This window comes from Schistocerca cancellata, chromosome 6 (genome assembly GCF_023864275.1).
Source record: "Schistocerca cancellata isolate TAMUIC-IGC-003103 chromosome 6, iqSchCanc2.1, whole genome shotgun sequence".
Lineage (NCBI taxonomy): Eukaryota > Metazoa > Arthropoda > Insecta > Orthoptera > Acrididae > Schistocerca > Schistocerca cancellata.
The window spans coordinates 272,574,305-272,599,934 of NC_064631.1; the positions used below are offsets into that span (position 1 = coordinate 272,574,305).

General features: G+C 37.6%; 1 protein-coding gene across 1 annotated transcript in view; it reads right to left on the reverse strand.

Moving 5' to 3' along the window:
• LOC126191464 (myosin-VIIa-like) overlaps nt 1-25,630 on the reverse strand; it is a 389,317-nt gene that overhangs the window by 19,380 nt on the left and 344,307 nt on the right. The window contains exons 35-37 of the mRNA XM_049932341.1: nt 19,454-19,582; nt 1,321-1,417; nt 1,135-1,232 (exon numbers count right to left, since the gene is read on the reverse strand). Coding sequence (XP_049788298.1) covers nt 1,135-1,232; nt 1,321-1,417; nt 19,454-19,582 — 324 coding nt within the window. The remainder of the gene's footprint in view (nt 1-1,134; nt 1,233-1,320; nt 1,418-19,453; nt 19,583-25,630) is intronic.

A 25,630-nucleotide genomic window follows, 5' to 3' on the forward strand; every position in this document is an offset into this window, starting at 1 on the left:
AATTTGTCTCTGAATAGCCTTCAAACACAGAAATTATGGTAACTGATCCATCACTTATAAAAATAATCACAATGGAAGAGCAGGGAATTAAAAATGTAAATAAATTTACATATTTAAGAGAAATCATAACTTAAATCTATGTGAGGTAACAGAATAAACAAACTAACTAAAGTACAGTACATCATCAAGAAAAAATTCAACAAAAAAGGTTGCTCAATAGACACAAAATTAAAACACTACAAGACAGATACACAAATAAAACAGCATCCAGATGTAACCATTTTCAAAACAGCTAACACTACAGAAATATAGAGAGTACTCAAGGTAGAAACAAGAAAAATCAGAACATACATAAACAAAAAATACCAAAGAGACTAGCTTCTAATGAAAGAGTGTACAAGGAAATGTAAGCAGTAATGGCCACAATCAAGAATAAACATATTATAGTTTTCTGACATCTAATCAGGGCATCTAACAACATCTGGAGGATTAATAGAGAAAGTATGAAACAGGAAAAGTAACATTAGGTGGATTATAGAAATTGAGGAAGATATGAGGAAACTACAAATTACAGTAGAAATTAGACTCCGAACCTAGGTCAACAGACAGAGCAATGGGAAGGGTGATTTCAGACAATGAAAGATAGAAGAGATCCGAGAGAATCAAGATACACCAGGTTGAAAGGAAACAGGAAAAATCTTATTATAAAATCAGCTTAAGTGATCCAGTGAAGGCCACAGAGTGAATTACAATGACTATATGCACATTAACAGGTTTCACTGTATGAACACCGGACATATTGTTCACTTAAGGGCATTTAATACCTATTGCTTACAAAACTGATTAATTCTTGACTCAGTCACAGCAAAGTATAATCAAAGTAAGCATATGTACCAGTCATTATCATAGTCAGTGTTACATCAGTGATAGCAATTCTGGAACACTGTGTGGTTGTAAGTGTACAGATCTTGAAGTATTTTAAGTATACACAAAATACTGTCATATCAGTTGCAAACAAACAAGTCTTTTCTCTATCTTAGTCCACAAGAAAACTTTTCCATTTCTGAAATATTCTGTAATAATATTTGTTGAAGAAAAAGTCAATGGACTGATAAATGTAGTATGCATAGTTACCAGCATTTTGTTTGTAAGCTGAGCTGATGCTCTTCTTCCAGTCACTTGCACTTTGGAGTTTGTGTAAATCATTGGGTACAAGTGTGGATAACATGTCACTGCAAATCAAGATGGTATAAATTAATGTCATCCCATACAGATTAAACTATATTGCTTAATTCCTGCTATATATTTCATGCTACTTACGGAATAGACTGAAGTTGTGGTGTATTGTCACCAAATTTAGCTCTGTATATCAGAGCAGCAAGCTTAATTGTGTCAGCCTTGGAACATTTGTGATAACCTGCAAAACAAAAAAATTGACATTAAGGATTCTTTATCATTATATGTCTAAAAATTTTGGAAATAAAATCACTGTTTATTAAATATACAATGTCATTAGCAGAACAACTTTGTGAGGTAGGGAGGTCTGTAATGGGGACCACTCAATCTTGAGAGGCCAAATGAGGGGCTACTTGAATAAAGGAGTCGCATCATCAGCTTCATATAATGGCAACAACGGCTGGAAGAACTGGTGACACATTGATCACATGACCCATGATCATAGATCATTCCTTTTATTGTCTTATAGGCAGCAGTCCACAAATTCAAACATCCATGAGTGGTGTTTATATTTTACATTTCTCTCGTTAGTAATGACCCGCAATTTGTTTAATAGTTACATTCCTGACTGAAGTTATTTGTCAGCAATTTTATGGAGGAAAAATCACTTATAGAATTCACAATCTAAATTTGAAATGTGAATTTCCAAAAGTAATATCAAATCTACATGCTAAAGAAGTACTTAACTGCCAAAATGGGAATAACAAAAGCACAGAAAACCAATGAACACTTGTTAAACCAGAAACATTAAGAAACTTCAGATAACTACTTCATCAAAAGAACATGATACACAGGTAATAGCAAAAACATAAATATAATCTAAAAACAGGAAACACCAATGAGAAGCAATGGTTTTTTTTTATGGTTAGCTCCAGGGCATTCCCTGCACCAGCGCCTGGATCAAGCACCATCAAGGAGTCAGCAGCATGTACGATTAAGCCAGCTACAAGTAGCAGAAGGAACCACAATGGAAGTTCACAAACAGATATATAATTGCAGAACAACTTACTCCAAACATCATGTAACAATGAATCACTTTTGTTTGTGCATTTAAATATCATGTCTTTAAAAAATAAAACTGATGACATGAGTGTTCCTTTAGGAAAGAACAAAAACATCATATTATGTGTTTATGATTGTTGGTTAAGTGAAGGTCAGTTGGATTTGTGTGCACCACCTGGCTTTGATTTAGTCACAGGCTTTTATACAAAAACACAACAGTGTGGTGGAGCTTTAATATACATTAGTAGTTACCTAGATTTGCAGTATAGTGTCTTTAACCTTGCTGATTAATATATAGGAAATGTGTTTGAAGCAGCTGCAATGCTACTTTCAACACTAAAACTTATTATAGTATCGGCATACCATACTCCGGACAGTGACAATGAATTATTTACAAAGGTCTTAGAAAAATGATCTTACACTTTGAAAAATTAAGCAAATACAGAATATTAATCTTTGGAGATATAAACATTGGTATGAGGCTATAGACATCAAAACAGCTTTATCTACAGAAAATGTTAAGATCCCATGATCCGTATTGTGTTAATAACAATCCAACAAGGCAGTCATCCTGTCTTGATAATGTCATAACCAATGTTGAAAAAGGCCTGTATGAGTTGGGCTGTTCAGTATTTACTTTCTTTTAGACCATGAAAGTACACAGTGAAAATCAAAAATTAATAAACTTATATCTGACTGCCACAAAGCAAAGCATATTAGGCTATTGGATGATGAAAATATTGACAACTACACGACACTGTTGCAGAGTATTAGATGAATTGACATCCTGCTTGAAAGTGAGAACATTGTGAATGCATTTACAGTTTTTATCAGTGTACTCACAGACCCTTTTAAGACCTGTTGCCCAAAGGTTCTGAAAATAAATATGTTAACAGCCCAAAAAGATGACTCTACATCCAAGTGTAGAGTCATCTCCAGAGGCTTGGAACATTAGTTATGATTTATTGTGATAAATATAAAAATTATGATGCCAACAAAGCTTGTTACATTAAGTTAAAGAGCAAATACACATCAGAAATCAGGTTGGCAATGTGTAAAGCAAATGACAATTACATTAGTAAGTCCCACAAAAAGTTTAAAGCTGCTTGAAATGTTTTAAAGACTGAACTGGGGAGAAGCAAGAATTATAAGTTACGACTTAAATGTTGGTATCGCACCATATGAATTCAACGTCTACTGCATCTGAGTCAAATAATAAATATGAACATAACCTAAAGGACACTATCTATATTCTACAACAATCTGAATACATTTCTTCTACATGTGAATGGAAAGAGGTTCATTAAGTGATATCACGAAATCAATTGCAAGACATTCATGGTTTATCTAATTTTGTAATTAAAAAATAGGAGACATAATAACATATCCTCTCTATTTATTTGTAAATTGGATATTTACTGGTGGTTGTTTCCTAGCATGTTTAAAAACTACAGTGCTCACACCACTACAAAAAAAAAGGAGATAAGTCAAGTCCAAGTAATTGTTGACCAATTTCTCTAATACCCATTCTATTGAAAGAAGATCCAACTCCAAATCCAAAAGCATCTATCTGCCAAGAAAATTCTCAGTAATTCTCAATATGGATTCTGATCAGGCTTATCAACTGTGAAAGCAGTGGAAAATATTATTTCTTTCAGTTTGCCTGCATTTGAATCCACACTTTCTGTAATTGTCATGCTTGTTGGCCTAAATAAAGCTTTTGACTCTGTCAGCCACAGAATTCTATTAAAAAAGCTCTTCCCTTATGATCTCAAAGACAAAGTGCTGTCTCTGATTACATCTTATCTGAGTGAGAGAAGACAAATTGTACACATTAACAAAAACAACTCAGACACTCTGGGTGTCACACAAGATGTTCCACAAGGTTCCGTACTTGGACCTTGCTTTTTGTAATTTATATAAATGATTTGTCCAATATGATGCCAGGTTAAGACCACACAAAATGCAGATGACACCACCTTTGGTATAGTTGCTAGTGCCTTGGACACACTCAAGCAGAAAAGTGCAGAACAACTCATATTATCCAATAAATGGTTCAGAAAAAATGAATTACAAATTAACCACTTTACAACTGTAATTATCCTTTTCAGCCTGTGTAACAATGACAACTGTAGTGTCTCAGTAAATCTTCTTAGCATTCATCTCGTTCCAAAATTAACATGGGAAACTCACACTAACTATGTATGCAAAAAGTTAGCCTGAGTCACCTATATTCTAAATAAACTTTAGATTTGTGTGAAGGACAAGCTGCTACTGAGCTCCTATTGTGACTTTTTCACAGCCACCTCACATACCCACTACTGTTATGGACAAATCCTCTGGAGAAAAAAGAATTTTTGTTTGGCGGAAAAAGGCCATTACCTGCGCTGCTTGAGTAAGAAACCATATATCATGTGCAGAATACTTTCAAAAGCTCAACATACTGACAGTTGCATCATTGTTTATTCTTAAGTGCTTGGTGCATATCAAGGAAAACAAAAGACAGACATAAACTATGAGAGTCTATACATAACCAAGACACACAGCAAAGGCAAATGATGGACATCCCAGTTACCAGACTTAAAAAAATAGTTATACATACATAAGGATACAATTATTTAATACTATGTTAGCTCCTACAGCATACAGTGCATCACTGAATGTCTTCAGAAATATTACAAAAAGGTGGCTTGAACAAAAAGCCTTTTATACATTGGAAGAATTTAAAATGTGTTATAAAAATGATAGGATCACTATATTACTTGAGCTATTCCAAAAACATTATTTTGTCATACTGTTGTGTTTTATTTTCATACTGCTTTTATACTTAATGATTAACATGTATCAAGCTTGTCTCATTTATACTTGTTAAACTGTTTTCTTTGACATGTGTACTGTATTACACACACTGTTTCTCCTTGTCATTCTACATGATGCATTTATATTTAATGATTACTGATTGTGTCCAGTAAAAACCATATATATATTTCTTCAACATGTTAAAAATGTAGGACTTCTTATACAGCTATACAATATATGTAAAATGATGACATCAATTGCATGGGAAATACCTAAAGATGGATCAATAAATCAAATCAATACATCAATCAATAATTGTCATAAATTACAATAAAATATAGATAGAAATTAGAGAAGAATTCGAAGAAGAAAAAAGGAGCAAGAGAAGATGTGTAAGAGTACAGTAAAGAACAATTGATATAGAACCTATGAAAACTAAGACCATATGAGCAAAAAATGCCAAGTAAATGCCATGTAGTACATTCCTTTCTTAAAAGTTTATAAAACACTGATTTTGGAAAGGAAATCAATTTAATGTGAGCTATGAAATGAGTATCTAATTCCACACTGTTATGTGGCATGACTTGTCAACATGGAATATTGTATTGGAAATTGGTGCAACAGAGTTTGTAAGTTTATCAAAAGCGAAAATTTGCTCAGAATTTGTAAAATTACAAGCAGACAGAATTTCTGGCCAGTACTTACCTTCAGAAGGCAAAATTCCACGCACTGCCACAGATAAACTTATTTAAACATAGAAAAATCAATGCCTAGTTTTTGGAACTGTTAGTTCCCTCCTCAAGGGCAAAAGAGTAGTAACATTCTCACACACTGGAAAGCTCCAGCATATAATTTTAATCGATGAGCAGTAGGAATAAAATAATCTTTATTTATTTTACTATAAGAATGACCCCCCCTCCCCCATGAACCATGGACCTTGCCATTGGTGGGGAGGCTTGCGTGCCTCAGCAATACAGATGGCTGTACCGTAGGTGCAACCACAACGAAGGGGTATCTGTTGAGAGGCCAGACAAGTGTGTGGCTCCTGAAGAGGAGCAGCAGCCTTTTCAGTAGTTGCAGGAGCAACAGTCTGGATGATTGTCTGATCTGGCCTTGTAACACTAACCAAAACGGTCTTGCTGTGCTGGTACTGCGAACGGCTGAAAGCAAGGGGAAACTATGGCGATAATTTTTTCCGAGGGCATGCAGCTTTACTGTATGGTTAAATGATGATGGCATCCTCTAGGTAAAATATACTGGAGGTAAAATAGTCCCCCATTCAGATCTGCAGGAGGGGACTACTCAGGCGGACGTCGTTATCAGTAGAAAGAAAACTGGCGTTCTACGGAGCGTGGAATGTCAGATCCCTTAATCGGGCAGGTAGGTTAGAAAATTTAAAAAGAGAAATGGATAGATTAAAGTTAGATATAGTGGGAATTAGTGAAGTTCGGTGGGAGGAGGAACAAAACTTTTGGTCAGGTGAATACAGGATTATAAATACAAAAGCAAATAGGGGTAATGCAGGAGTAGGTTTAATAATGAATTAAAAAATAGGAGGGCAGGTAAGCTACTACAAACAGCATAGTGAATGCATTATTGTGGCCAAGATAGACACGAAGCCCACACCTACTACAGTAGTACAAGTTTATATGCCAACTAGCTCTGCAGATGATGAAGAAATTGATGAAATGCATGATATAAAAGAAATTATTCAGGTAGTGAAGGGAGATGAAAATTTAATAGTCATGGGTGACTGTTATTTGAGAGTAGGAAAACAGAGAGAAGGAAACATAGTAGGTGAATATGGATTGGGGGTAAGAAATGAAAGAGGAAGTCGTCTGGTAAAATTTTGCACAGAGCATAACTTAATCATAGCTAACACTTGGTTCAAGAATAATAAAAGCAGGTTGTATACATGGAAAAATCCTGGAGATACTAGAAGGTATCAGATAGATTGTATAATGGTAAGACAGAGATTTAGGAACCAGATTTTAAATTGTAAGACATTTCCAGGGGCAGATGTGGACTCTGACCACAATCTGTTGGTTATGAACGGTAGATTGAAACTGAAGAAAATGCAAAAAGGCGGGAATTTAAGGAGATGGGACCTGGATAAACTGACTAAACCAGAGGTTGTACAGAGTTTCAGGGAGAGCATAAGAGAACAATTGACAAAAATGGGGCAAAAAAGTACAGTAGAAGAAGAATGGATAGATCTGAGGGATGAAGTAGTGAAGGCAGCAGAGGATCAAGTAGGTAAAAAGATGAGGGCTAGTAGAAATCCTTGGGTAACAGGAGAAATATTGAATTTAATTGATGAAATGAGAAAATATAAAAATGCAGTAAATGAAGCAGGCAAAAAGGAATACAAACGTCTCAAAAATAAGATCGACAGGAAGTGCAAAAGGGCTAAGCAGGGATGGCTAGAGGAGAAATGTATGGATGTAGAGGCTTATCTCACTGGAGTAAGATAGATACTGCCTACAGGAAAATTAAAGAGACCTTTGGCGAGGAGAGAACCACTTGCATGAATATCAAGAGCTCAGAGACAGGCGAAATACCCTCAGACTTCAAGAAGAATATAATAACTCCAATCCCAAAGAAAGCAGGTGTTGACAGACATGAAAATTACCGAACTATCACTTTAATAAGTCACAGCTGCAAAATACTAGCACGAATTCTTTAAATACGAATGGAAAAACTGGTAGAAGCCGACCTCGGGGAAGATCAGTTTGGATTCCATAGAAATATTGGAACACTTGAGGCAATACTGACCTTACGACTTATCTTAGAAGAAAGATTAAGGAAAAGCAAACCTACATTTCTAGCATTTGTAGACTTAGAGAAAGCTTTTTACAATGTTGACTGGAATACTCTCTTTCAAATTCTGAAGGTGGCAGGGGTAAAATACAGGGAGCGAAAGGCTATTTACAATTTGTACAGAAACCAGATGGCAGTTATAAGAGTTGAGGGGCATGAAAGGGAAGCAATGGAGTGAGACAGGGTTGTAGCCTCTCCCCGATGTTATTCAGTCTGTATATTGAGCAAGCAGTAAAGGAAACAAAAGAAAAATGCGGAGTAGGTATAAAATCCATGGAGAAGAAATAAAAACTTCGAGGTTCGCTGATCACATTGTAATTCTGTCAGAGACAACAAAGGACTTGGAAGAGCAGTTGAACAGAATGGACAGTGTCTTGAAAGGAGGATATAAGATGAACATCAACAGAAGCAAAACAAGGATAATGGAATGTAGTCACATTAAGTCAGGTGATGCTGAGGGAATTAGATAAGGAAATGAGACACTTAAAGTAGTAGAGAAGTTTTGCTATTTGGGGAGCAAAATAAGTGATGATGGTCGAAGTTGAGAAGATATAAAATGTAGACTGGCAATGGCAAGGAAAGCGTTTCTGAAGAAGAGAAATTTGTTAACATGGAATATAGATTTAAGTGTCAGGAAGTCGTTTCTGAAAGTATTTGTATGGAGTGTAGCCATGTATGGAAGTGAAACATGAATGATAAATAGTTTGGACAAGAAGAGAATAGCTTTCAAAATGTGGTGCTACAGAAGAATGCTGAAGATTCAATGGGTAGATCACATAACTAATGAGGTATTGAATAAAATTGGGGAGAAGAGGAGTTTGTGGCACAACTTGACAAGAAGAAGGGACCGCTTCGTAGGACATGTTCTGAGGCATCAAGGGATCACAAATTTAGCATTGGAGGGCAGTGTGGAGGGTACAAATGGTAGAGGGAGACCAAGAGATGAATACACTAAGCAGATTCAGAAGGATGCAGGTTGCAGTAAGTACTGGGAGATGAAGAAGCTTGCACAGGATAGGGTAGCATGGAGAGCTGCATGGCAGGAAAGAAAGGGTGTTATTAGGAAAGAGACATGTATCAAGCTATCAGGCGTCATCCAACTGGGAACTAGTTACATGTGGGGTCCCACAAGGTTCCATTTTGGGGCCCTTACTTTTTCTTGTGTATATCAATGACCTTTCATCAGTAACATTAACAGATGCCAAGTTTGTTTTGTTTGCCGATGGGCCAAACTCTTTGCCTTTACAAATGTCTGCTTGTGTCTGTGTATGTGCGGATGGATATGTGTGTGTGTGCGAGTGTATACCTGTTCTTTTTTCCCCCTAAGGTAAGTCTTTCCGCTCCCGGGATTGGAATGACTCCTTACCCTCTCCCTTAAAACCCACATCCTTTCGTCTTTCCCTCTCCTTCCCTCTTTCCTGATGAAGCAACTGTTGGTTGTGAAAGCTTGAATTTTGTGTGTATGTTTGAGTTTGTTTGTGTGTCTATCGACCTGCCAGCACTTTCGTTTGGTAAGTCACATCATCTTTGTTTTTAGATATATTTTTCCCACATGGAATGTTTCCAAGTACAAAATAACTTCTGCACAATTTCAGTGCAGTAATGTGTTCATTGTAAATGTGTCTGTGTGTGTGTGTGGGTGGGTGTGGGTGTGGGTGTGTGTGTGTGTAAGTACAATCTAACTTCTGCACCATTTCAGTGCAGTAATGTGTTCACTGTAAATAAGTATTATAGTAGTTGTTATATGTTTATTACCTTATAAATAGATAAAAACTTTTTTTATTTTAAATTCAGTGCATTAGTATTTGTAAAATGACTTTAATATAGTGTTCATTAAAAAATGACGATCATTCCACTAGGGACCTGTGGAATGGTACATTAGCTTATTTGTTTTAGTTGTAAATATTTGTCATGTTTTGTTGTTTTCCTGACATGTTCCACATCCTGGAGGACCTCCTCACTACAGATCAATTGGAATGAAAGTAAATCTAGTCTAATCTAAAAAACCAGTCTCAGGACTGAAGACCACAACAACAACAACAACAATGAGCAAATTTTTTTCATGAATAATTCTGGTTTAGTGTATAAAAAGATAATTATATCATAGATGTTTAGAGAGAGGACTGTTGAAACATTCCAGGCTTTTAAATAATTAACAACAAAATTCCCTAGTGTAATGTATACATTTATGATGGCTCTTTTTCTAGATCTTCAGCATATGCAGATAATGTTACAGACCGTATGCAACAGAAGAGCCAAATTGGGCTTGGTGCAGCTGCTTTGTGCATCTACCACAACCATTCACGTAACGTGATTTTGTATAGGCCTTTGTGGCAATGCCTCAGACTTGCTGCTGCTCTATAGATGAATTCAGTACTACCAGCAGTCTTTTGTGCTTGGGAGTTGAAAATGGACAGCAGCACTGTCAGCTGTCAAGGTTCTTCTTTTACCATCTGAAGTATAGAGCTTCCTCAAAAAGAATGGCATATGATACCTTACTGTTCATTCAAAATAACTGTAGAATGCCATTTTTTGTGTGTCCATGTCAGTGTCACTGGGTAATATTTGCATTTCAAATGCAAAACAGCACCATTCACTTGATGAGTATTCAGCATGCACATTTCAGTTTAAATTTATGTATAGATTTTGTCATAGAAATTATGGTCTCAGTGATAGACCTCTTCCACAACCTTTCCCAAATCTATCCTTATTTTCTCCATGAACAAGAAACTAAGAGTTCTTAAAGTTATCTATTTTTAAATTTATCCGTCTGTGTTTCTTGTAATTTCTATCCTAGTCCTAAGTATAGACCAGAATTTATATGTGGCTAATCATACTGACAGTCCTACCAAGAGGAACAACTTGTAGATTAAAATGTGTAGACTCATGAGTCACTCTATCTTTCATTGTATTTATTTTGGCAGAATGCAACTGGATTGTTTGGAACCACACAATGCTTAGAGCATGTGCTATGAGAAACCCACTCACATTAAGGCGAGCCACTGGAGATGCTTTTAGAGATAACAAAGGATGTGACAAGTATAGCTCTGGAAGTGGTACGAATGATGAAAGATGATGAAGGAAAGGGTAGGAAGAAAAGGAAAGAAATGTATTCTTCATCTATGGAGTCTGATCAGAAACTAGGATTACAAGACCAATATTCTTGGAGTGCAGTAATTCTGATACACATACTTGGCAACTGTGCAGAGTTTCAGCCACTTATCACCTACAGCATTAGTTATAGGTAATCACAAATGGTGAGTCATTTGGAAAACTGGTCTCATGAAGAACCCTGCTCAGTTATTCAATTTCTGCGGGTGAAAAAATTTAATGCAGCAGAACTTCATTGGGCACTAGTAGAGATTTACAGAGTGACTATAATGTCTCATCACTATGTCACATAATGGTGTCAAAAGTTTGCAGGCTGTAGAGAAAACATTAGTGATAAGAGCTGCAGTGTCTGACCCAGCACGGCATCAACAAAATGAACTCAGCTGATATGGAGGAGCTGATTCAGGACATCAAGAGGAGCACCTGTGAGGCTGATGATTCACTTCAAATGAGAAGGTGAAACACTTCATGATAACATGGCTGAACATGCAAGGACAGAATTTTTACCAGAATGGTATATTCAAACTCATCCCTTGAAGTGACAAATGCCTAAACCAGCTATGGAGATGATGCCAAAAAATAATCTAATGTATGTACTATCAGTTGGCTACATTCATTGTATGAAAAAAATGTATACATTTCACTGCAGGCTTTGTAACCTTAGTTTCAGTTCACCCATCATGATTTTAGCGAACAAGTACATACTGAGGAAGTTTTCTAGTTATAACAATGGAAAGTATTGTACACCATATGTTATTATAAAACCAATAAACACTTGTAAATTTACCGCTTTTATACTCTGCTGAGAAAGCACATTACTCTTGAGCCAGAATATTGAAAAAAAAAAAAAAAAAGTCTCTCATTATTGTTACACTAATAAATTTGCTCAAAAGAAGGAGGGAATATCATGTGAAAATAATATTTTTATCTAACACATAATATATTTAAAAGATACTAACAAGTAATAAAAGCAGAGTTAGTGCTTGGAATTGTCATGTGTTATTATTATTATTCCTTCCTTTCCAGTGTCCTTTATCCAGCCAATGCCAGGCCAGGACTAGTATGGTACTTCTCCAAAATCATGGAGAATCAATCACATCCACATTTAGGCTATTATTATAATGTGGTCACGAATCCGAAAGGCATTTTAAAGTTACTGCCAGCCAGCCTCACCTCCCTTCCCCTCCTCACCCGTCTAGAGAGGAATCTATATATCCCTTCTGTCTGCATCTAGTGTGACTGCATGGTTAAGTGACATTGTTTTACAAGTTGTCTGCACATTGTGTATCTCCTGTGAGAAACAGCCCAGTATTTACCTAGATAGATGTGAAAAAATGCCTAAAAACCACAATCAGGCTTGCCAGCAAAACCTGACACTACTGTTAATGTTTGGGCCAAGTTCAATCTGAGGCCAGAGTGCCTCCTTATGTCCTGGTGGCAGGTGCTTTAACTTACTCAGCTATCCAGGTAGGTATTTTTATTATTATTGTGTAATTTTGACCAACTTGGATCACTTCAAGCCTTATCACAATGAGCTTAGAAATTTGCTTATTTTGCAACCTGAATTTCCTTATTTCTTAAGCATGTTCACCAGTCCAGGAACTACTTTATGCGGTCACAATCTTTTTTCAGAGGAGATCCCTGTCAAGCTTATCTTCAAGTTTGATGCCTAGTTCTTAGAGGTCTCCTTTGCTGCTTACAAACCTATGTACCATGATTTTGAACTTTGTAGCAAAAATCACAAAGACTTTTTAACATTCTGTTGCTCATTTATTTGAAGTGGGTATATGAGTTTACTTGTTCTTTGTGCAGTTTCAATTATATTCTCTCTTTTATAGTAATTTCTTTTTCAAAACATCTTTGTTGGATTTTCTGGTAATTGGATTTTAGAGCTGGTTTTACAACTGCTTCACAAATCTTTGTGTTTCCAATGATGATGTACATGTTTGTCAGATGTTGTAATTGTGCAATTTTAATTATGGACAGTGTTCTCAAAGGATATATGTACGCTCAAATATACAGTGATTCTTTTAGGAGATTGATTTGTTTCTATTAAAATTGACAACATAATGACATCATCATCAAAGGCTAGGCAATCTGCTTTGTTCTCTTCAGGTTTGGTCTCAAGTCACATTTTGTGCATTAACTGCTGCCTCCAGATCTTGTCAAGAAACATTTAAAAAGCACAGGAGAAAAGTTGTCATATGGTCTGACAACTGCTGTAACCTTAAAGTGACAGACATGTATTATAAGTGACTGACATGTATTCTAAAGACATGTGTATGAAGGTAATTTTAAGCGATTGGAACTTTTGTCCTGTTGAGCATCTTTTCCTAATGCCATATTGGTATTTGTCTATTTGGTGCTATATTTTGTTCTCCAAGCAAGAGAATTCTGTGTGCGAATTGTAGGAAGTAGAGCCTGCTGTAATTGGTAACATTTTTCATGGTCTTTATTGTGCACTCAATGGCTAAAGACAGTTTTCCAGAATTCACATAGTTTCCTTGCTCTGAAATTCTTCTGTTAGCTTTTTTTATCTCTAATTAGTTTTACAGGGCTTCTTGCAAATTTCTGTGACTTCTGAATGTAACAAAGGTGCCTTATTTTCAACTGAATAATGTGGCAATTTCATCTTTGTAAGGTCAATTGGACCGCAACTCCTCAGTGTGGATTTTTCAGTCTTGGGCAATTAGAAAATTCTTAAATTAATCAATATGAAGCTTATAATTTTCTTCATTTGACATTTACTGTATATCATCTTTTCACTGGCTGCACCATAACCAGGGTTGCAGCCCCTGAGTTTCTTTTTGAATCACCTATAAAACTTTCTAGCTTCATTCTTCATTACATTTTTTCCCCTTATTGATTCCAAAAATTCATTTCATAGAAATTATTTTGAGTTATAATTAATTTAGCTGTTTGAGCTCATCAGATTTTGGAAGTTCTATACTGAATGTAGTTTCATCTCTTCTTAGTAGGGTCTTTTCTTGAGAACTGTTTTATAGATACCATTTTTTTATAGATATCATTCCATCTAACATATTCCTTGTTTATTTTGCTTTTTTGTGTAAGTTCCTTGGTAGCATCATTAAGTATTTGCTAGTGTTATTAAAAACTATGCAAATCTTAGCTTCAGTTTGTTAATGTGATCTGTTCAGAAGTGTTACTGGTATTTTTAGGGATGAGATGAAACTTTTTGTGGGTATGCAGTGATCCAAGTCCACATTTATATATTTTATTGTGTTTAACATTCATGACTTCAGAGCTTTCTTAGTCAAAATCACAATGTGCTATTTGAAACTCACCAGTTGTTTGGACAATGGATTGTCATGTAACCTACTGTATAGTTTTTAGCCAACTACAGCTTATCTTTTTTCTATTCGCTAGAGAGATACTACAAAGTAGTTAGTCAATAACTTTTTATTTTTAAGGTCAAACATTTTGAACTCAAATATCTAAGTCAGTGCAAAGAATAGTAATAAAAATTAAAGAGTAAAAAAGACTGCCCATGTGATCATCACCACAGAATATTGCTGCATTTCACTGTGCATTCATAGATGTTCTTTTGGTGACTCCCACACAGCCTCCCCCTCCTGCTGTAGAGCGTAGCTCCATGAATGTAGGGGCATTTATATTTCACCTGACACCCAGCTCTCATCTGTGCTGAAGGCATTGCTTGAACTTCCTCAGCTTCCGGTGTTGGCAGTGATGGTACCACATCCCCTTGTGGTACCAAGATGGTGTCATCCATGTCCAGTAACATGGAAGATGAAACTTTGCGTTCAGCATGTACATTCTCTTTGGTTGGTGACATATGTGCATGTTTGATCCATTCCAATGATATCACTTGGCTCTTCCCATTTTGATCTATATGCATGATATGTTCGTCCCATGAGCTCACTCTGTATGTCCCAGAATATGGGGGCTGTGGCAGTCACTTGACAGCATCTATCCATAGCATCACATGTGTACATGACATTGTGCATGAATTTAATTACTGCCCCATGTCTTGAGACATCGGATGGGCAAAGTCTGGCCATATGCTCGTGCACCGTTTGCAGCACATACAGCAATTCAATGTGTCATGCCCCAGTTTGATCAGTGAAGAATTCTGCAGGTAGTCATAATAGTTCACCATAAACCAATTCTGCAGTGGCTGTTCCTAGGGTTGGGGTTGTTTCGGGAAGGAGACCAGACAGCGAGGTCATCAGTCTCATCGAATTAGGGAAGGATGGGGAAGGAAGTCAGCTGTGCCCTTTTCAGAGGAACAATCCCAGCATTTGCCTGGAGTGATTTAGGGGAATCATGGAAAACCTAAATCAGGATGGCCGGACGCGGGATTAAACCATTGTCCTCCTGAATGTGAGTCCAGTGTCTAACCACTGTGCCACCTTGCTCGGTGGATGTTCCTAAATCTGCTTTTAATACAGTATGAAGGCCCACCAAAATCAGTGGCAAACCTGACAACCAAGATTGTGCTTTTAACGTCCTATGCCAGTGTTCCACCATTCCATTGCTTGTTGGGTGATACGCCATGGTATGATGATGGTGGAAACTGCAGATGTTGGCCAACTGTGAGAACAACATCGATTTGAACTGAAGCCGCTGGTCTGTGGCGAGATGCAAAGGGCAGTTGAAATGTGCATTCCACTATGAAAGAAATACTTGTGCCACTGTTTCTGGGGAAATGTCCAATAATGGAACCACCTATGCCCATCTGGTGAAGCAGTCCACTACAGTGAGGATGTAATGGTATCCTTCCAATGGCAACAGAGGTCAAATGATGTCCAGGTGCACATGTGTGGAATGTTGTTTTGTAAGTGGGAAGTTCCTACCGCTTTGTGCACATGTCATCCAACCTTGGCCCTCTGACACTTTGAGCATGTTTTTGCCCAACTACGACAGTCCTTATTTATATTGGGCCACACAAATCTGTCCACTATCAGTTTAATGCTGGCATTTATTCCCAGGTGAGCAAGCCCATGGATGCTGTGAAATAATTGTCATAGCAGTTTCTCAGGTTTTCCCTGTGATATGTCACATCAAACTCAGAAATAATTCACCAGCAGATCGTATTTGCCGCAGACATAACCCAGATGTACTATTGCAATGAAATTCGGCAAGTTGTTGGTCTGTCTCTTGTGCAGCAGCTAACTCCTTGTAGTCAATAGTCTGAGAGATTGATTCCAACTGAGACAGGAAATCAGCCACAAAGTTCTCTGTTCCTTTTATTTGCTGCAGATCTGTCACGAATTGGGCGATGGATTCGAGTTCTCTAAATTGTCGCAGTGAGCAGCCATCCTTGTCCCTACTGAAGATGAAAGTAACCGGCTTGTGATCTGTGAAAACCATGAATGTTCTGGCTTCCACTTGTGGCCTTAAGTGCCTCACAGTTTTGTAAATTGCCAGCAATTCCCTATCATAAGCACTCCACTCAACTTGTGATAACATGAACACACAGGAGAAGCCCAGGGGCTGCCAGTGTCCTTCGACATGCTGGTGTAGAGCTGCGCCAATCGCTTGCTGGCTAGCACCCACAAAAATTGTCAGTCACACCTAGGAACCTGGTGTGCCAACATCATTGCCTGACATGGACACACCTTGATCTTATCAAGTGCCATCAGCATCTCTGGTGTCCACTGCTGACATTGTCTGCCCACTGTGTCCTTGCCAGCTAGTGCTGAAGTCAAAGGTCCCTGGTTGGCAGTTGCATTAGGCAGATGCTGCCTATAGAAATTAACTGCTCCAATAACTGGTGTAGCTAGTGATAATCAATGTGGTGAGCCATCTCTTTGATAAGGGCAAGTTTATCTTGCAGTGAGCTGATACCACCTGCTGTCACTGAGTAGCCCAAGAATGGCACCTGACATCATCGAAGCAAACAGTTTGATTCATTGACCAAAATGCCATATGCATCAATGTATTGGTAAACAGTCTTTAGATACAGTTCATGCAATTTCTCGGCTGCTGAAAAGACCAGGACATTGTCCAGGTATGTGAATCAGTATGGTAAAGCTCTTAGTACTTCATTAACAAACTGCCATCCAGTTTGTGCCACAGTTTTCAAACCAAACGGCATACAGAGGTATTCGAATAAGCTAAATGGTGTCATGATAGCTGTCTTCGGTATATCAGCAGATGTGATTGGTATTTGGTGATGTGCTCTCCAGCAATTAAAGCCAGTACATGCATAAAATCCCTAATACATTGTATTGGATAATGATTGGGAATGATACCAGTATTGAGGGCCCGGCAGTCTCCACATGGTCTCCAAGTCTTGTCTTTCTTTTTTACTAGATGAAGTGGCAATGACCATGGACTGTTGTATCTATGGATGACTCCTGAGCACAATTCTTCTTCGAATTCTGCCTTTGCTGTGGCATAATTATCAGGAGCTAATTACCATGGCTGCTAAGACACTGGTTGATCAGGTGTGGTCTTGATGTAATGGACTGTATTGTGCTTAACTGCCTGTGTACACGGCACGGATTAGCAGTTTGCTACATGTGGCATCACCCTCTGTCTGTCATCAAATGTAAGCAGAGAACTTCATCCTAAGGTGCCTTTGATGCACTGCATACCCCAGTGGATGCTTGACAAACCAATAGCTACTCCAACTGCATAATGAAACATGAAATCCGCACCCAATATTGTGTCTGACACATCAGCAATCATGAAAGTCCATGGTAAATGTTCTAGGAAAGCAAGGTTTACAGCTATCTGACATTTTCCATAAGTCATTATTGAAGTCTGGTTCACTGCTGTGAGTTTTGAGATGGAGGAAGCTTCACATCGCAACTTCTAACAGGCAATGCACTGATGTCTGAACCTAAGTTGATTAGATAAGTGCAGCCAGATTTAACATCCATGACAAAAAGTCAATGGGACAGTGAGGGTAAAGGAAAAAAGGAAAACTTACCATTAGTTGCCCATCCACCATTAGTTGCCCATCATCACTCTCACCTTACAGTGGTAAGTGCTGGTGCTCAAACTCATGACTAGGGGCACCTATCACCGGTTGTTGTCACCATTTGGGTGAGAGTAGGGCGGTGTGCACCCTGTCACCTTGTTTCCAAAGCGACAGTGGTTCCACCAGATAGACATGTTGCCATCTCCTTGCTCTTGTTATATGTGCCTGCCTTGCCTCTGAGCATTGTCAGTATCTGTTGCTGAAAGCTGTCAATGTGATTTCCTATCTCATCCCGTTGTTGTTGTAGTATCACTGCAGCTTCCTGAAGGTCTGTACTGCCACATCTGAATGTCAAAGATGACAATAACGTGAATCTAATGAGGCATTGACCTTGTTAGTGACTGAGAGCAATGGTGAAACATCACATGCCTTGGAAAGAGCCACAGCCACTCAAACTGCCTCTGGCAACTGTGCGTACCAAACATGTTGCAGTGTCATATCTGTCAACTCAGTGTCATTGACTAAGGTTCGCAGGTGCTACCAAAATTCCAAAGGTGACTTATCTTCTCTCTTCCCACCATGCAGTGCTTGCTGGATACGTTGTTCCATTGGCCGATGTAGCATCTAAAAGATTAACTGTTTAAAATGCATATACTTCTACCTGGCATGCAGGTGGAGTATTATATCTGCACTGTTCATTGATGTTTTATTGTCAAGCATACTAACAGTGATCATAAATATAGTATCTTTGTTTACAGTGCCTTGGTGCTGGAATGTCAGATTAAGCATTGTAAGCCATAATTCAGGTTTATCAGGAATGAACTGTGGTGGGCATATTTTCATCTTGCTACTGTTATCCACCAAATGGCTGTTCCTTGATGCAGTAGAAAAGTTAAACACAACATTTTCCTGGTTTTCATCATTGTGTCATAAATCTTTGATGTGCTTCAACAAAGAGTCGCGCCAATCCATAGTAATCTGTGTGATGCGCGGATGCGGTGACTCCACAGTAGCCAATACTGAATGGTGCTACATTTGTTCATCTACAACAGAATTCAATATACAGGGCCACCACTTTGGCCAACTATAGCTTGTCTCTGTCCACTAAAGAGATTCAATGAAGTAGTTAGGCAACAACTTTTTATTTTTAAGCTCAAACAACATGAACTGCAAAATCTCTGTCAATACAAAGAATAATAATAATAATCAGAGAGTAAAGAAGATTGTCCATACACTTGTTGCCACAGAATACTACTGCACTTCACTGTGCATTCACAAATAATCTTCTGGTGACTCCCACGAGTTCATGGTGAAAACCCAATGACATACAATGCAGGCTGTGATTTTTGGAAAGGGAAATGTCTCCACCTTTACAACTGGTTCTTTTTTAAGCAGGATAACTTCTGATGATTTTCCAGTAATTCTTCTTTCGCAATGAAGCAACTTCAATAAAATTACTATTTACAGTTTCCATTGTAAAAAGTAACAGCAAAATTTCTTAAATGATGTAATTGTATATGAAATACAAATATTTTTTAAAATGTTAAATAACTCAACTAAAAACATATACTGTACCTCTAAGATATTTTGGTATCTCCTGAGGATAATGAAATATTGTGTCAGCATATTTGTCTTTGCCAGGGACAACATTTATCCACAGCTTCCTCATGAAAAATATCTGATACTGAAATTGAACAGCACTCTCTGCAACAAAATCAGAAATCTGATGATAACCAAACTGTATAATGTTATAATACTCACTCTCAAAGTCATGAGGAACAGATCTTGATCAATTACTGTGTGATATCTTGATAGTAACTTTACAGACTAGTTCACACAAAAGCTTACTCAACATAGAAAATATTATGTTCTACTAATACATCAAATATTAAATATATTCATGTCTACTGTTATAGGCTGATTTGGTATCTAATTCAATACAATTAAGTCAAGAATGCCTTGACTTAATGAAATTCAAAATTTCCTTAAAAGAAGTCATTTTTGTATGTATGGTGTTATTTTATTTTGAAATGAATCAGCTAATCAAGCTGTAGCATACTAGAGTTTTGTTATGCTTATAGCAAGTTATGATCCATCCAGCAGTCTTGGACAAATATCATCTGATGATGTTCCTAATAATGTGGAGGCACAACTGTCACAAATGTAAAGGCTGCAAGCAAATTGAAAAAAGGTGCAATTTTAGTTGAACTGGCATTAGGCCAGAGTCTAAGCAATTGCTGCTGAGTTTGTTTGAGTTTGAAAAGCAAATAATGAAATATTTATAGCCTCTGGAGGCTAGTCTATCATCATAAGGATACAAAAATCAGGCACAGAAACATGCCTCAAACCACATCCTAATGCCCGTAAAACTAAAATACCCATAATGTAAATACCAGCCATCAAAGTCTACACTGTATGATAAATTGGGAATATCATTATGCAAATGACAGGCCACAAGAAACTACAAGACTTAAAGATGAAAACATGAATAAAAATATTTCCAGAACGAAATTTTCATTCTGCTGTGGAATGTGTGCTGATCTGAAACTCCCTAACAGATTAAAACTGTGTGCCAGACTGAGACTTGAACTCAGGACCTTTGCCTTTCGTGGGCAAGTGCTCTACCAACTGAACTAGCCAAGCATGACTCACGACCCATCCTCACAGCTTCAATTCTGCCAGTACCTCATCTCCTACCTTCCAAACTTCACAGAAGCTCTCCTGCAAACCTTGCAGAACTAGTATTCCTGGAAGAAAGGATATCGCAGAGACATTGCTCAACTACAGAATAGGGGACATTTCCAGAATAAGTTTTTCACTCTGCAGCAGAGTGTGCACTGATATGAAAGTAGGAGATGAGGTACTGACAGAATTCAATCTATGAGGAGGGGTTTTGAGTCGTCCTTGGGTAGCTCGGTCAGTAGAGCATTTGCCTGCAAAATGCAAAAGTCCCAAGTTTGAGCCTTGATCCATCACACAGTTTTAATCTGCCAGGAAGTTTCATGAATAAAAATGTTTTAATCCATAATTCAAAGAATGTGGTAAACTATGTGAATGAATATTTTAGCAGTAACTATTAAACTGCAAAACAACTCATAGAAACACATAGCGTGACAATGAAAAACTATGTACCTAACATAATGCTGCTGGTACCCTCCTTCAAGAAGTAAGTGAGTGGCATGACATACTAATAAAGACAGCTATATGAGCTTCCAGGGTATTTTCTGAAGGACTCCATAAGCATTACTACTCCACCTATATAAGTAGTCTTAAAGCATTCTCGTGTAACATGAGAAATGATCCATTAACACTTTATTGCTGTTGAGAGCAACTGAAACATGTCAAAGTGAAATAAGTGATGCAAAAAACGTTGAAAATCACAGACCTGTTTCTCTGTAATCCTTTTCAGAAATAAAACTCAGGTGATGAGTTACTAATTTTAAAAGAACCAGCTGCAGCAAAATGTACAGCACCCACCTCCACAAACCTGAGCAAACTGACTGACAAATAGATTACTTAGTAGTGTTTTAAAAATAACAACAATAATAGAATATAAAATTAAAAAAAACTTTATGCACTGAAAACAAATGGCGTATTCAATAAATGACTTCAATCTTAACTAGAAAACAGTGACAGAGTGCAATGGGTAGAGATACTTCAAATGGAACTAAATGTATATACAAACATATTTTTGGATCAAAATACATGGTCCAATCACATCACTGTGCCCATCTCCTATGTTCGATGTCAGTAAGCCAACTCACAGACAAGAGATGACAGCACTAGCAATGGAGGGTATACAAAGCATGTAGGGTGGAAGGAGGAACAGTGCACTCGACATAATGTGAAAACAAGAGTGATTTATCTGATGTCCAGCAGGGCATGATCATTGGCTTTCAAGCTGTGGGTGGAAGCATTCCCAAAATGGATAAGTTTTATAAACTGTTGGCATACTGTCATGGTTAAATTATACCATGCATGGCAGAATGATGCTATCTGAAACTGGCACCAAGGCAACTCACCATACGCCATAGATGACAGGGGTGAATGATGGCTGCTGAGGTGTGTACGGGCAAACGGACATGCAACTGTTGAGCAACTGCCCACCCAAATGAACCAAGGAGCTACCAACAGTGTCTCCTCATTGCTGTTCACTGTTCAGTAAACATTGGTGCATATAGGCCTCTGCAACATGTGCCTGGTTAGTACATGCATGCCATCTGCTGTTCATCAGCAACAAAGGATGGAAATTGCATGCCAATATCACAACTGGACATCCACAGAGTGGTGACAGGTTGCCTTTTCAGATGAATGGTGTTTTATTCTCCACTGGACAGTTGGACATTGGTGTGAGCAGCATGAAAAATCTGAAAGCAAACACCCTGCAACAATCATCAGAAGTGTCCAGGACAGAGGGCATTCCCTGAGTAATCTTGTCTTTCTGGAAGACACAATGAATCAACATTGGTGCACATTTATCCTTGGCCACCATATCTTGTTTATTCTCATCATGATGGCATCTACCAGGAGGGCAATGCAAAGTGTCACACAGCTTGCAGTGTATGTGTGTGATTCGAAGAGGACCAGGATGTGTTTATCATAGTCCCCTCTCCACCAAATTCCTCATATTTAAATCCAATAAAGAATATCACTTTGATTCAACTGTTCATGCCATGGATCCTCAATCGAGGAACCTAATAGAACTGGTCATGGCACTGGAGTTGACATGGTTCCAAATCCCTGTTCATACCTTCCACAGGCTCACTGACTCTCTTGCTGTATCTCTCGCAGTGGTCTGCACTGCAAAAGATGATTATTCAGACTTTTGCAGGTGATCACGTTAATACAACTGGACAGTGTATGTACAGCAGATGTCCTTGAGGGAAATGAATGTAATCCAGTATTGTTCTTAGCTTACACTGATGAATTCCAAAACAAACTTACACTGATGAATTCCAAATCATGTCACACAACGGAAAGCAGCACAGTTTGCTAATGACAGTAAAATAATCACTGCTGAGTTATTAGCCATATAAAGAGAGAAGGGTGATGAATCATTTACAGGGATAAATGAACAATCAATAAATAACAAAGTATCCTTCCATGGAAAGAAAGTAAATAGCATGAACTACTGCATAAATGAGGATCTATAAAGAAATAAATTACAAATTAATGGTGATCCCACAGACTGTGTTATTAACACAACTCTTTTTTGGATATACATTGACCAGCAACTAAAATTAGATCAACAAGTCAATATGCTACTTTGGCAAATAATTTTCAAATCAGGGTATATCCTTTGAATATTGGAACAAGTGCGTGACAGTTTGTATGGAGAAATAACATTCTTTGGCCACACGGGGTGGGCAAAATAAAACTGGCCCAGCAAATATTTATAAGAATGGTGTGGAGTTGGCTTTTGTTAATGAACAGGAGAAATGCCCATCACAGAAAATGCTGGAAGCTGTGATTTCAATGCATCAATCAGTTACTGTCAGATGTCTGCATATGCGCATCTCCATCATGCTCAGTCCTGAGCACTTCACTGTGAGTGAGTGAGAGGAGCAGATGTATTTAGTGACCAGTGGAATGCAACAGAGAATTGTGTTCATAATAAATCAATGTGTGTTCTTTGTTGAATGTTATATGATGCATAGATGTGCAAAATGTGTGCAGAACTGTTTGCACAAGAGATTAAGACTGATCTGTTTTGGCAAAACCTCCAGGAAAGCCTGAAATGCAAAATTCAGCAGCAAAATGTTTTAAAATGGGCTCTGTAACCAATAAAACCATAACTATTTGAAAAGAGTTCAAACACCACAAAAAACTGCTGGAGTGAAGTTCTGGACCAGTTTTATCAAATGTGTCAAATGGACTTAATTGTTTTCAATTGCTTAAAACATTTGGTATTTTTGTTTTTTAACATGATTTATTTTCCAAACCATAACTGTCATAATGATTCAGCCACTTATGTCCACCACAACCTTTTTTCATTTTTTTTTCCTTTTTTTTTTAAGTTATCAGAGTCATATAAAATGTCCACCTTTAAAAATCTTATTAAATAGTGGTTGTTAAAGCTATTATACTCACATTACTCATACTTTAGTTGTTCCTCAGGACTAAGTATAATTTGTTTTAGTGAATATGATACAGAATATCAGGGCCAGATGGATAAGGGCATATGTGTCAGAGTTTGAGATTAGGAACCATGATTTGCTAGGCATTTCAATGGGTAAGCACACAACTCTGAACATACGATGCAGCAAAACTGTCATGAAGTTCACAATTTCATACTTTTATGGAAAGCATGAGAAAACCAAAGTATGACTTTTTTACATGAAAACATTGTGAGAATAGCCAAGGCATTGTGATCTAGTGAGAACGATCCAGAACAACAACCAAGAGAGAAACCTAGATATAATAGTGAGATCAATACAGCATGAAATGAACTCAGCAAAATAATAGGGTCAGTAGACTACAGTGTAGTTGCTTGGTGGTGGCTAGTACTGTGCTTAAATAGCAAGAGATACTGCCTATCTCCATATGGCTTCAGCATAAAGTGTTTTCACTGGGCATAGTGCAAACTGGAGTTGGTACGAGTCAACTGCATGCAGCTACTCTGGCAGGTTCAGCATGTTCATTACCATACCACCAACTGTGGGAGACACAAATGCTTGGAAACATATGGGTCAAATGTTATGAAGTCAATGTGTTGTAGAATATCTGTGGAAGTGGTATCCTAGAACCCCTGAAACTGATTCATTATGTTTATAGATGCTAACATTAGATAGTAGGCAAGCCCAACCAATTTTAAGCTGCAAGTCATGAAAGCTGGTGATAGGAAGCTCCACTAATGCACTATAGATTGGAAGATCTTCACACATGTATTTAGCTGCAACATGATGGAGCACATGCTCACTTTCACCTCTTGCCCATGAAGACCTGTGTCACGAGAATGAGATGGTCCTGATTCATGCCTGGCCAGTCTGTTCACCTGATCTAATGTAACTACATTCATTCTGGTGTAGTCAAGTGAAAAGTGACTGAAAAAAGAAAAATTCTTGCTGCCTATGATATTGTTTCAAGAACCATAGTTGTTGAATGGATACGACAGACTTTTATGCAAAGATCTCGCGCCTGAGTAGAAGCTGGGGGATGCTTCTTTGGACAAGTAATGTGAATTAAAAATTTAGTGCAAGTTTTACACACAAATAAAATTATTGTCAAAATATGTCTTTTTGATAGTTAGTTAATTAATAGTACATCTGAATTTTCTTCATAACTTGCAACTCAGTCATTCCCTGACCAAGTTTCCCTACCTCAAACTGATACATTTTCCTTTCTCAATCACCCACAGAAATCTGTATCATCATCATCATACAAACAATCTCATGTGAGATATCATTTGAGTACTACTTTCAGATAAAATACTTGTTACAGAAGACTACAGAGGAAATTCACTCAGCATTTAAAATACATATTGTCTGTTTTGTCTGGTCATCTCAGGTGTTTTTAAGTCCAGCAGTGTGTGTCATTTAGTCATTTAGTCTTCATAAAAAGTATTTCCATGCCTCTCTTCTCTGTTCTGCAAGGATGAGCCTTTGTTCCAAAAGGTGATGGCTCATCTTTCCTTTGTGCATGACAATGGAGGCCTTGCTACATTTCATGCCAAAAAACAGACTTTTGTCAATAATTATGCAGTTTGAAGATGCACTTGTTACTAATTATTTATCAAAAGATGAACTCACAGGT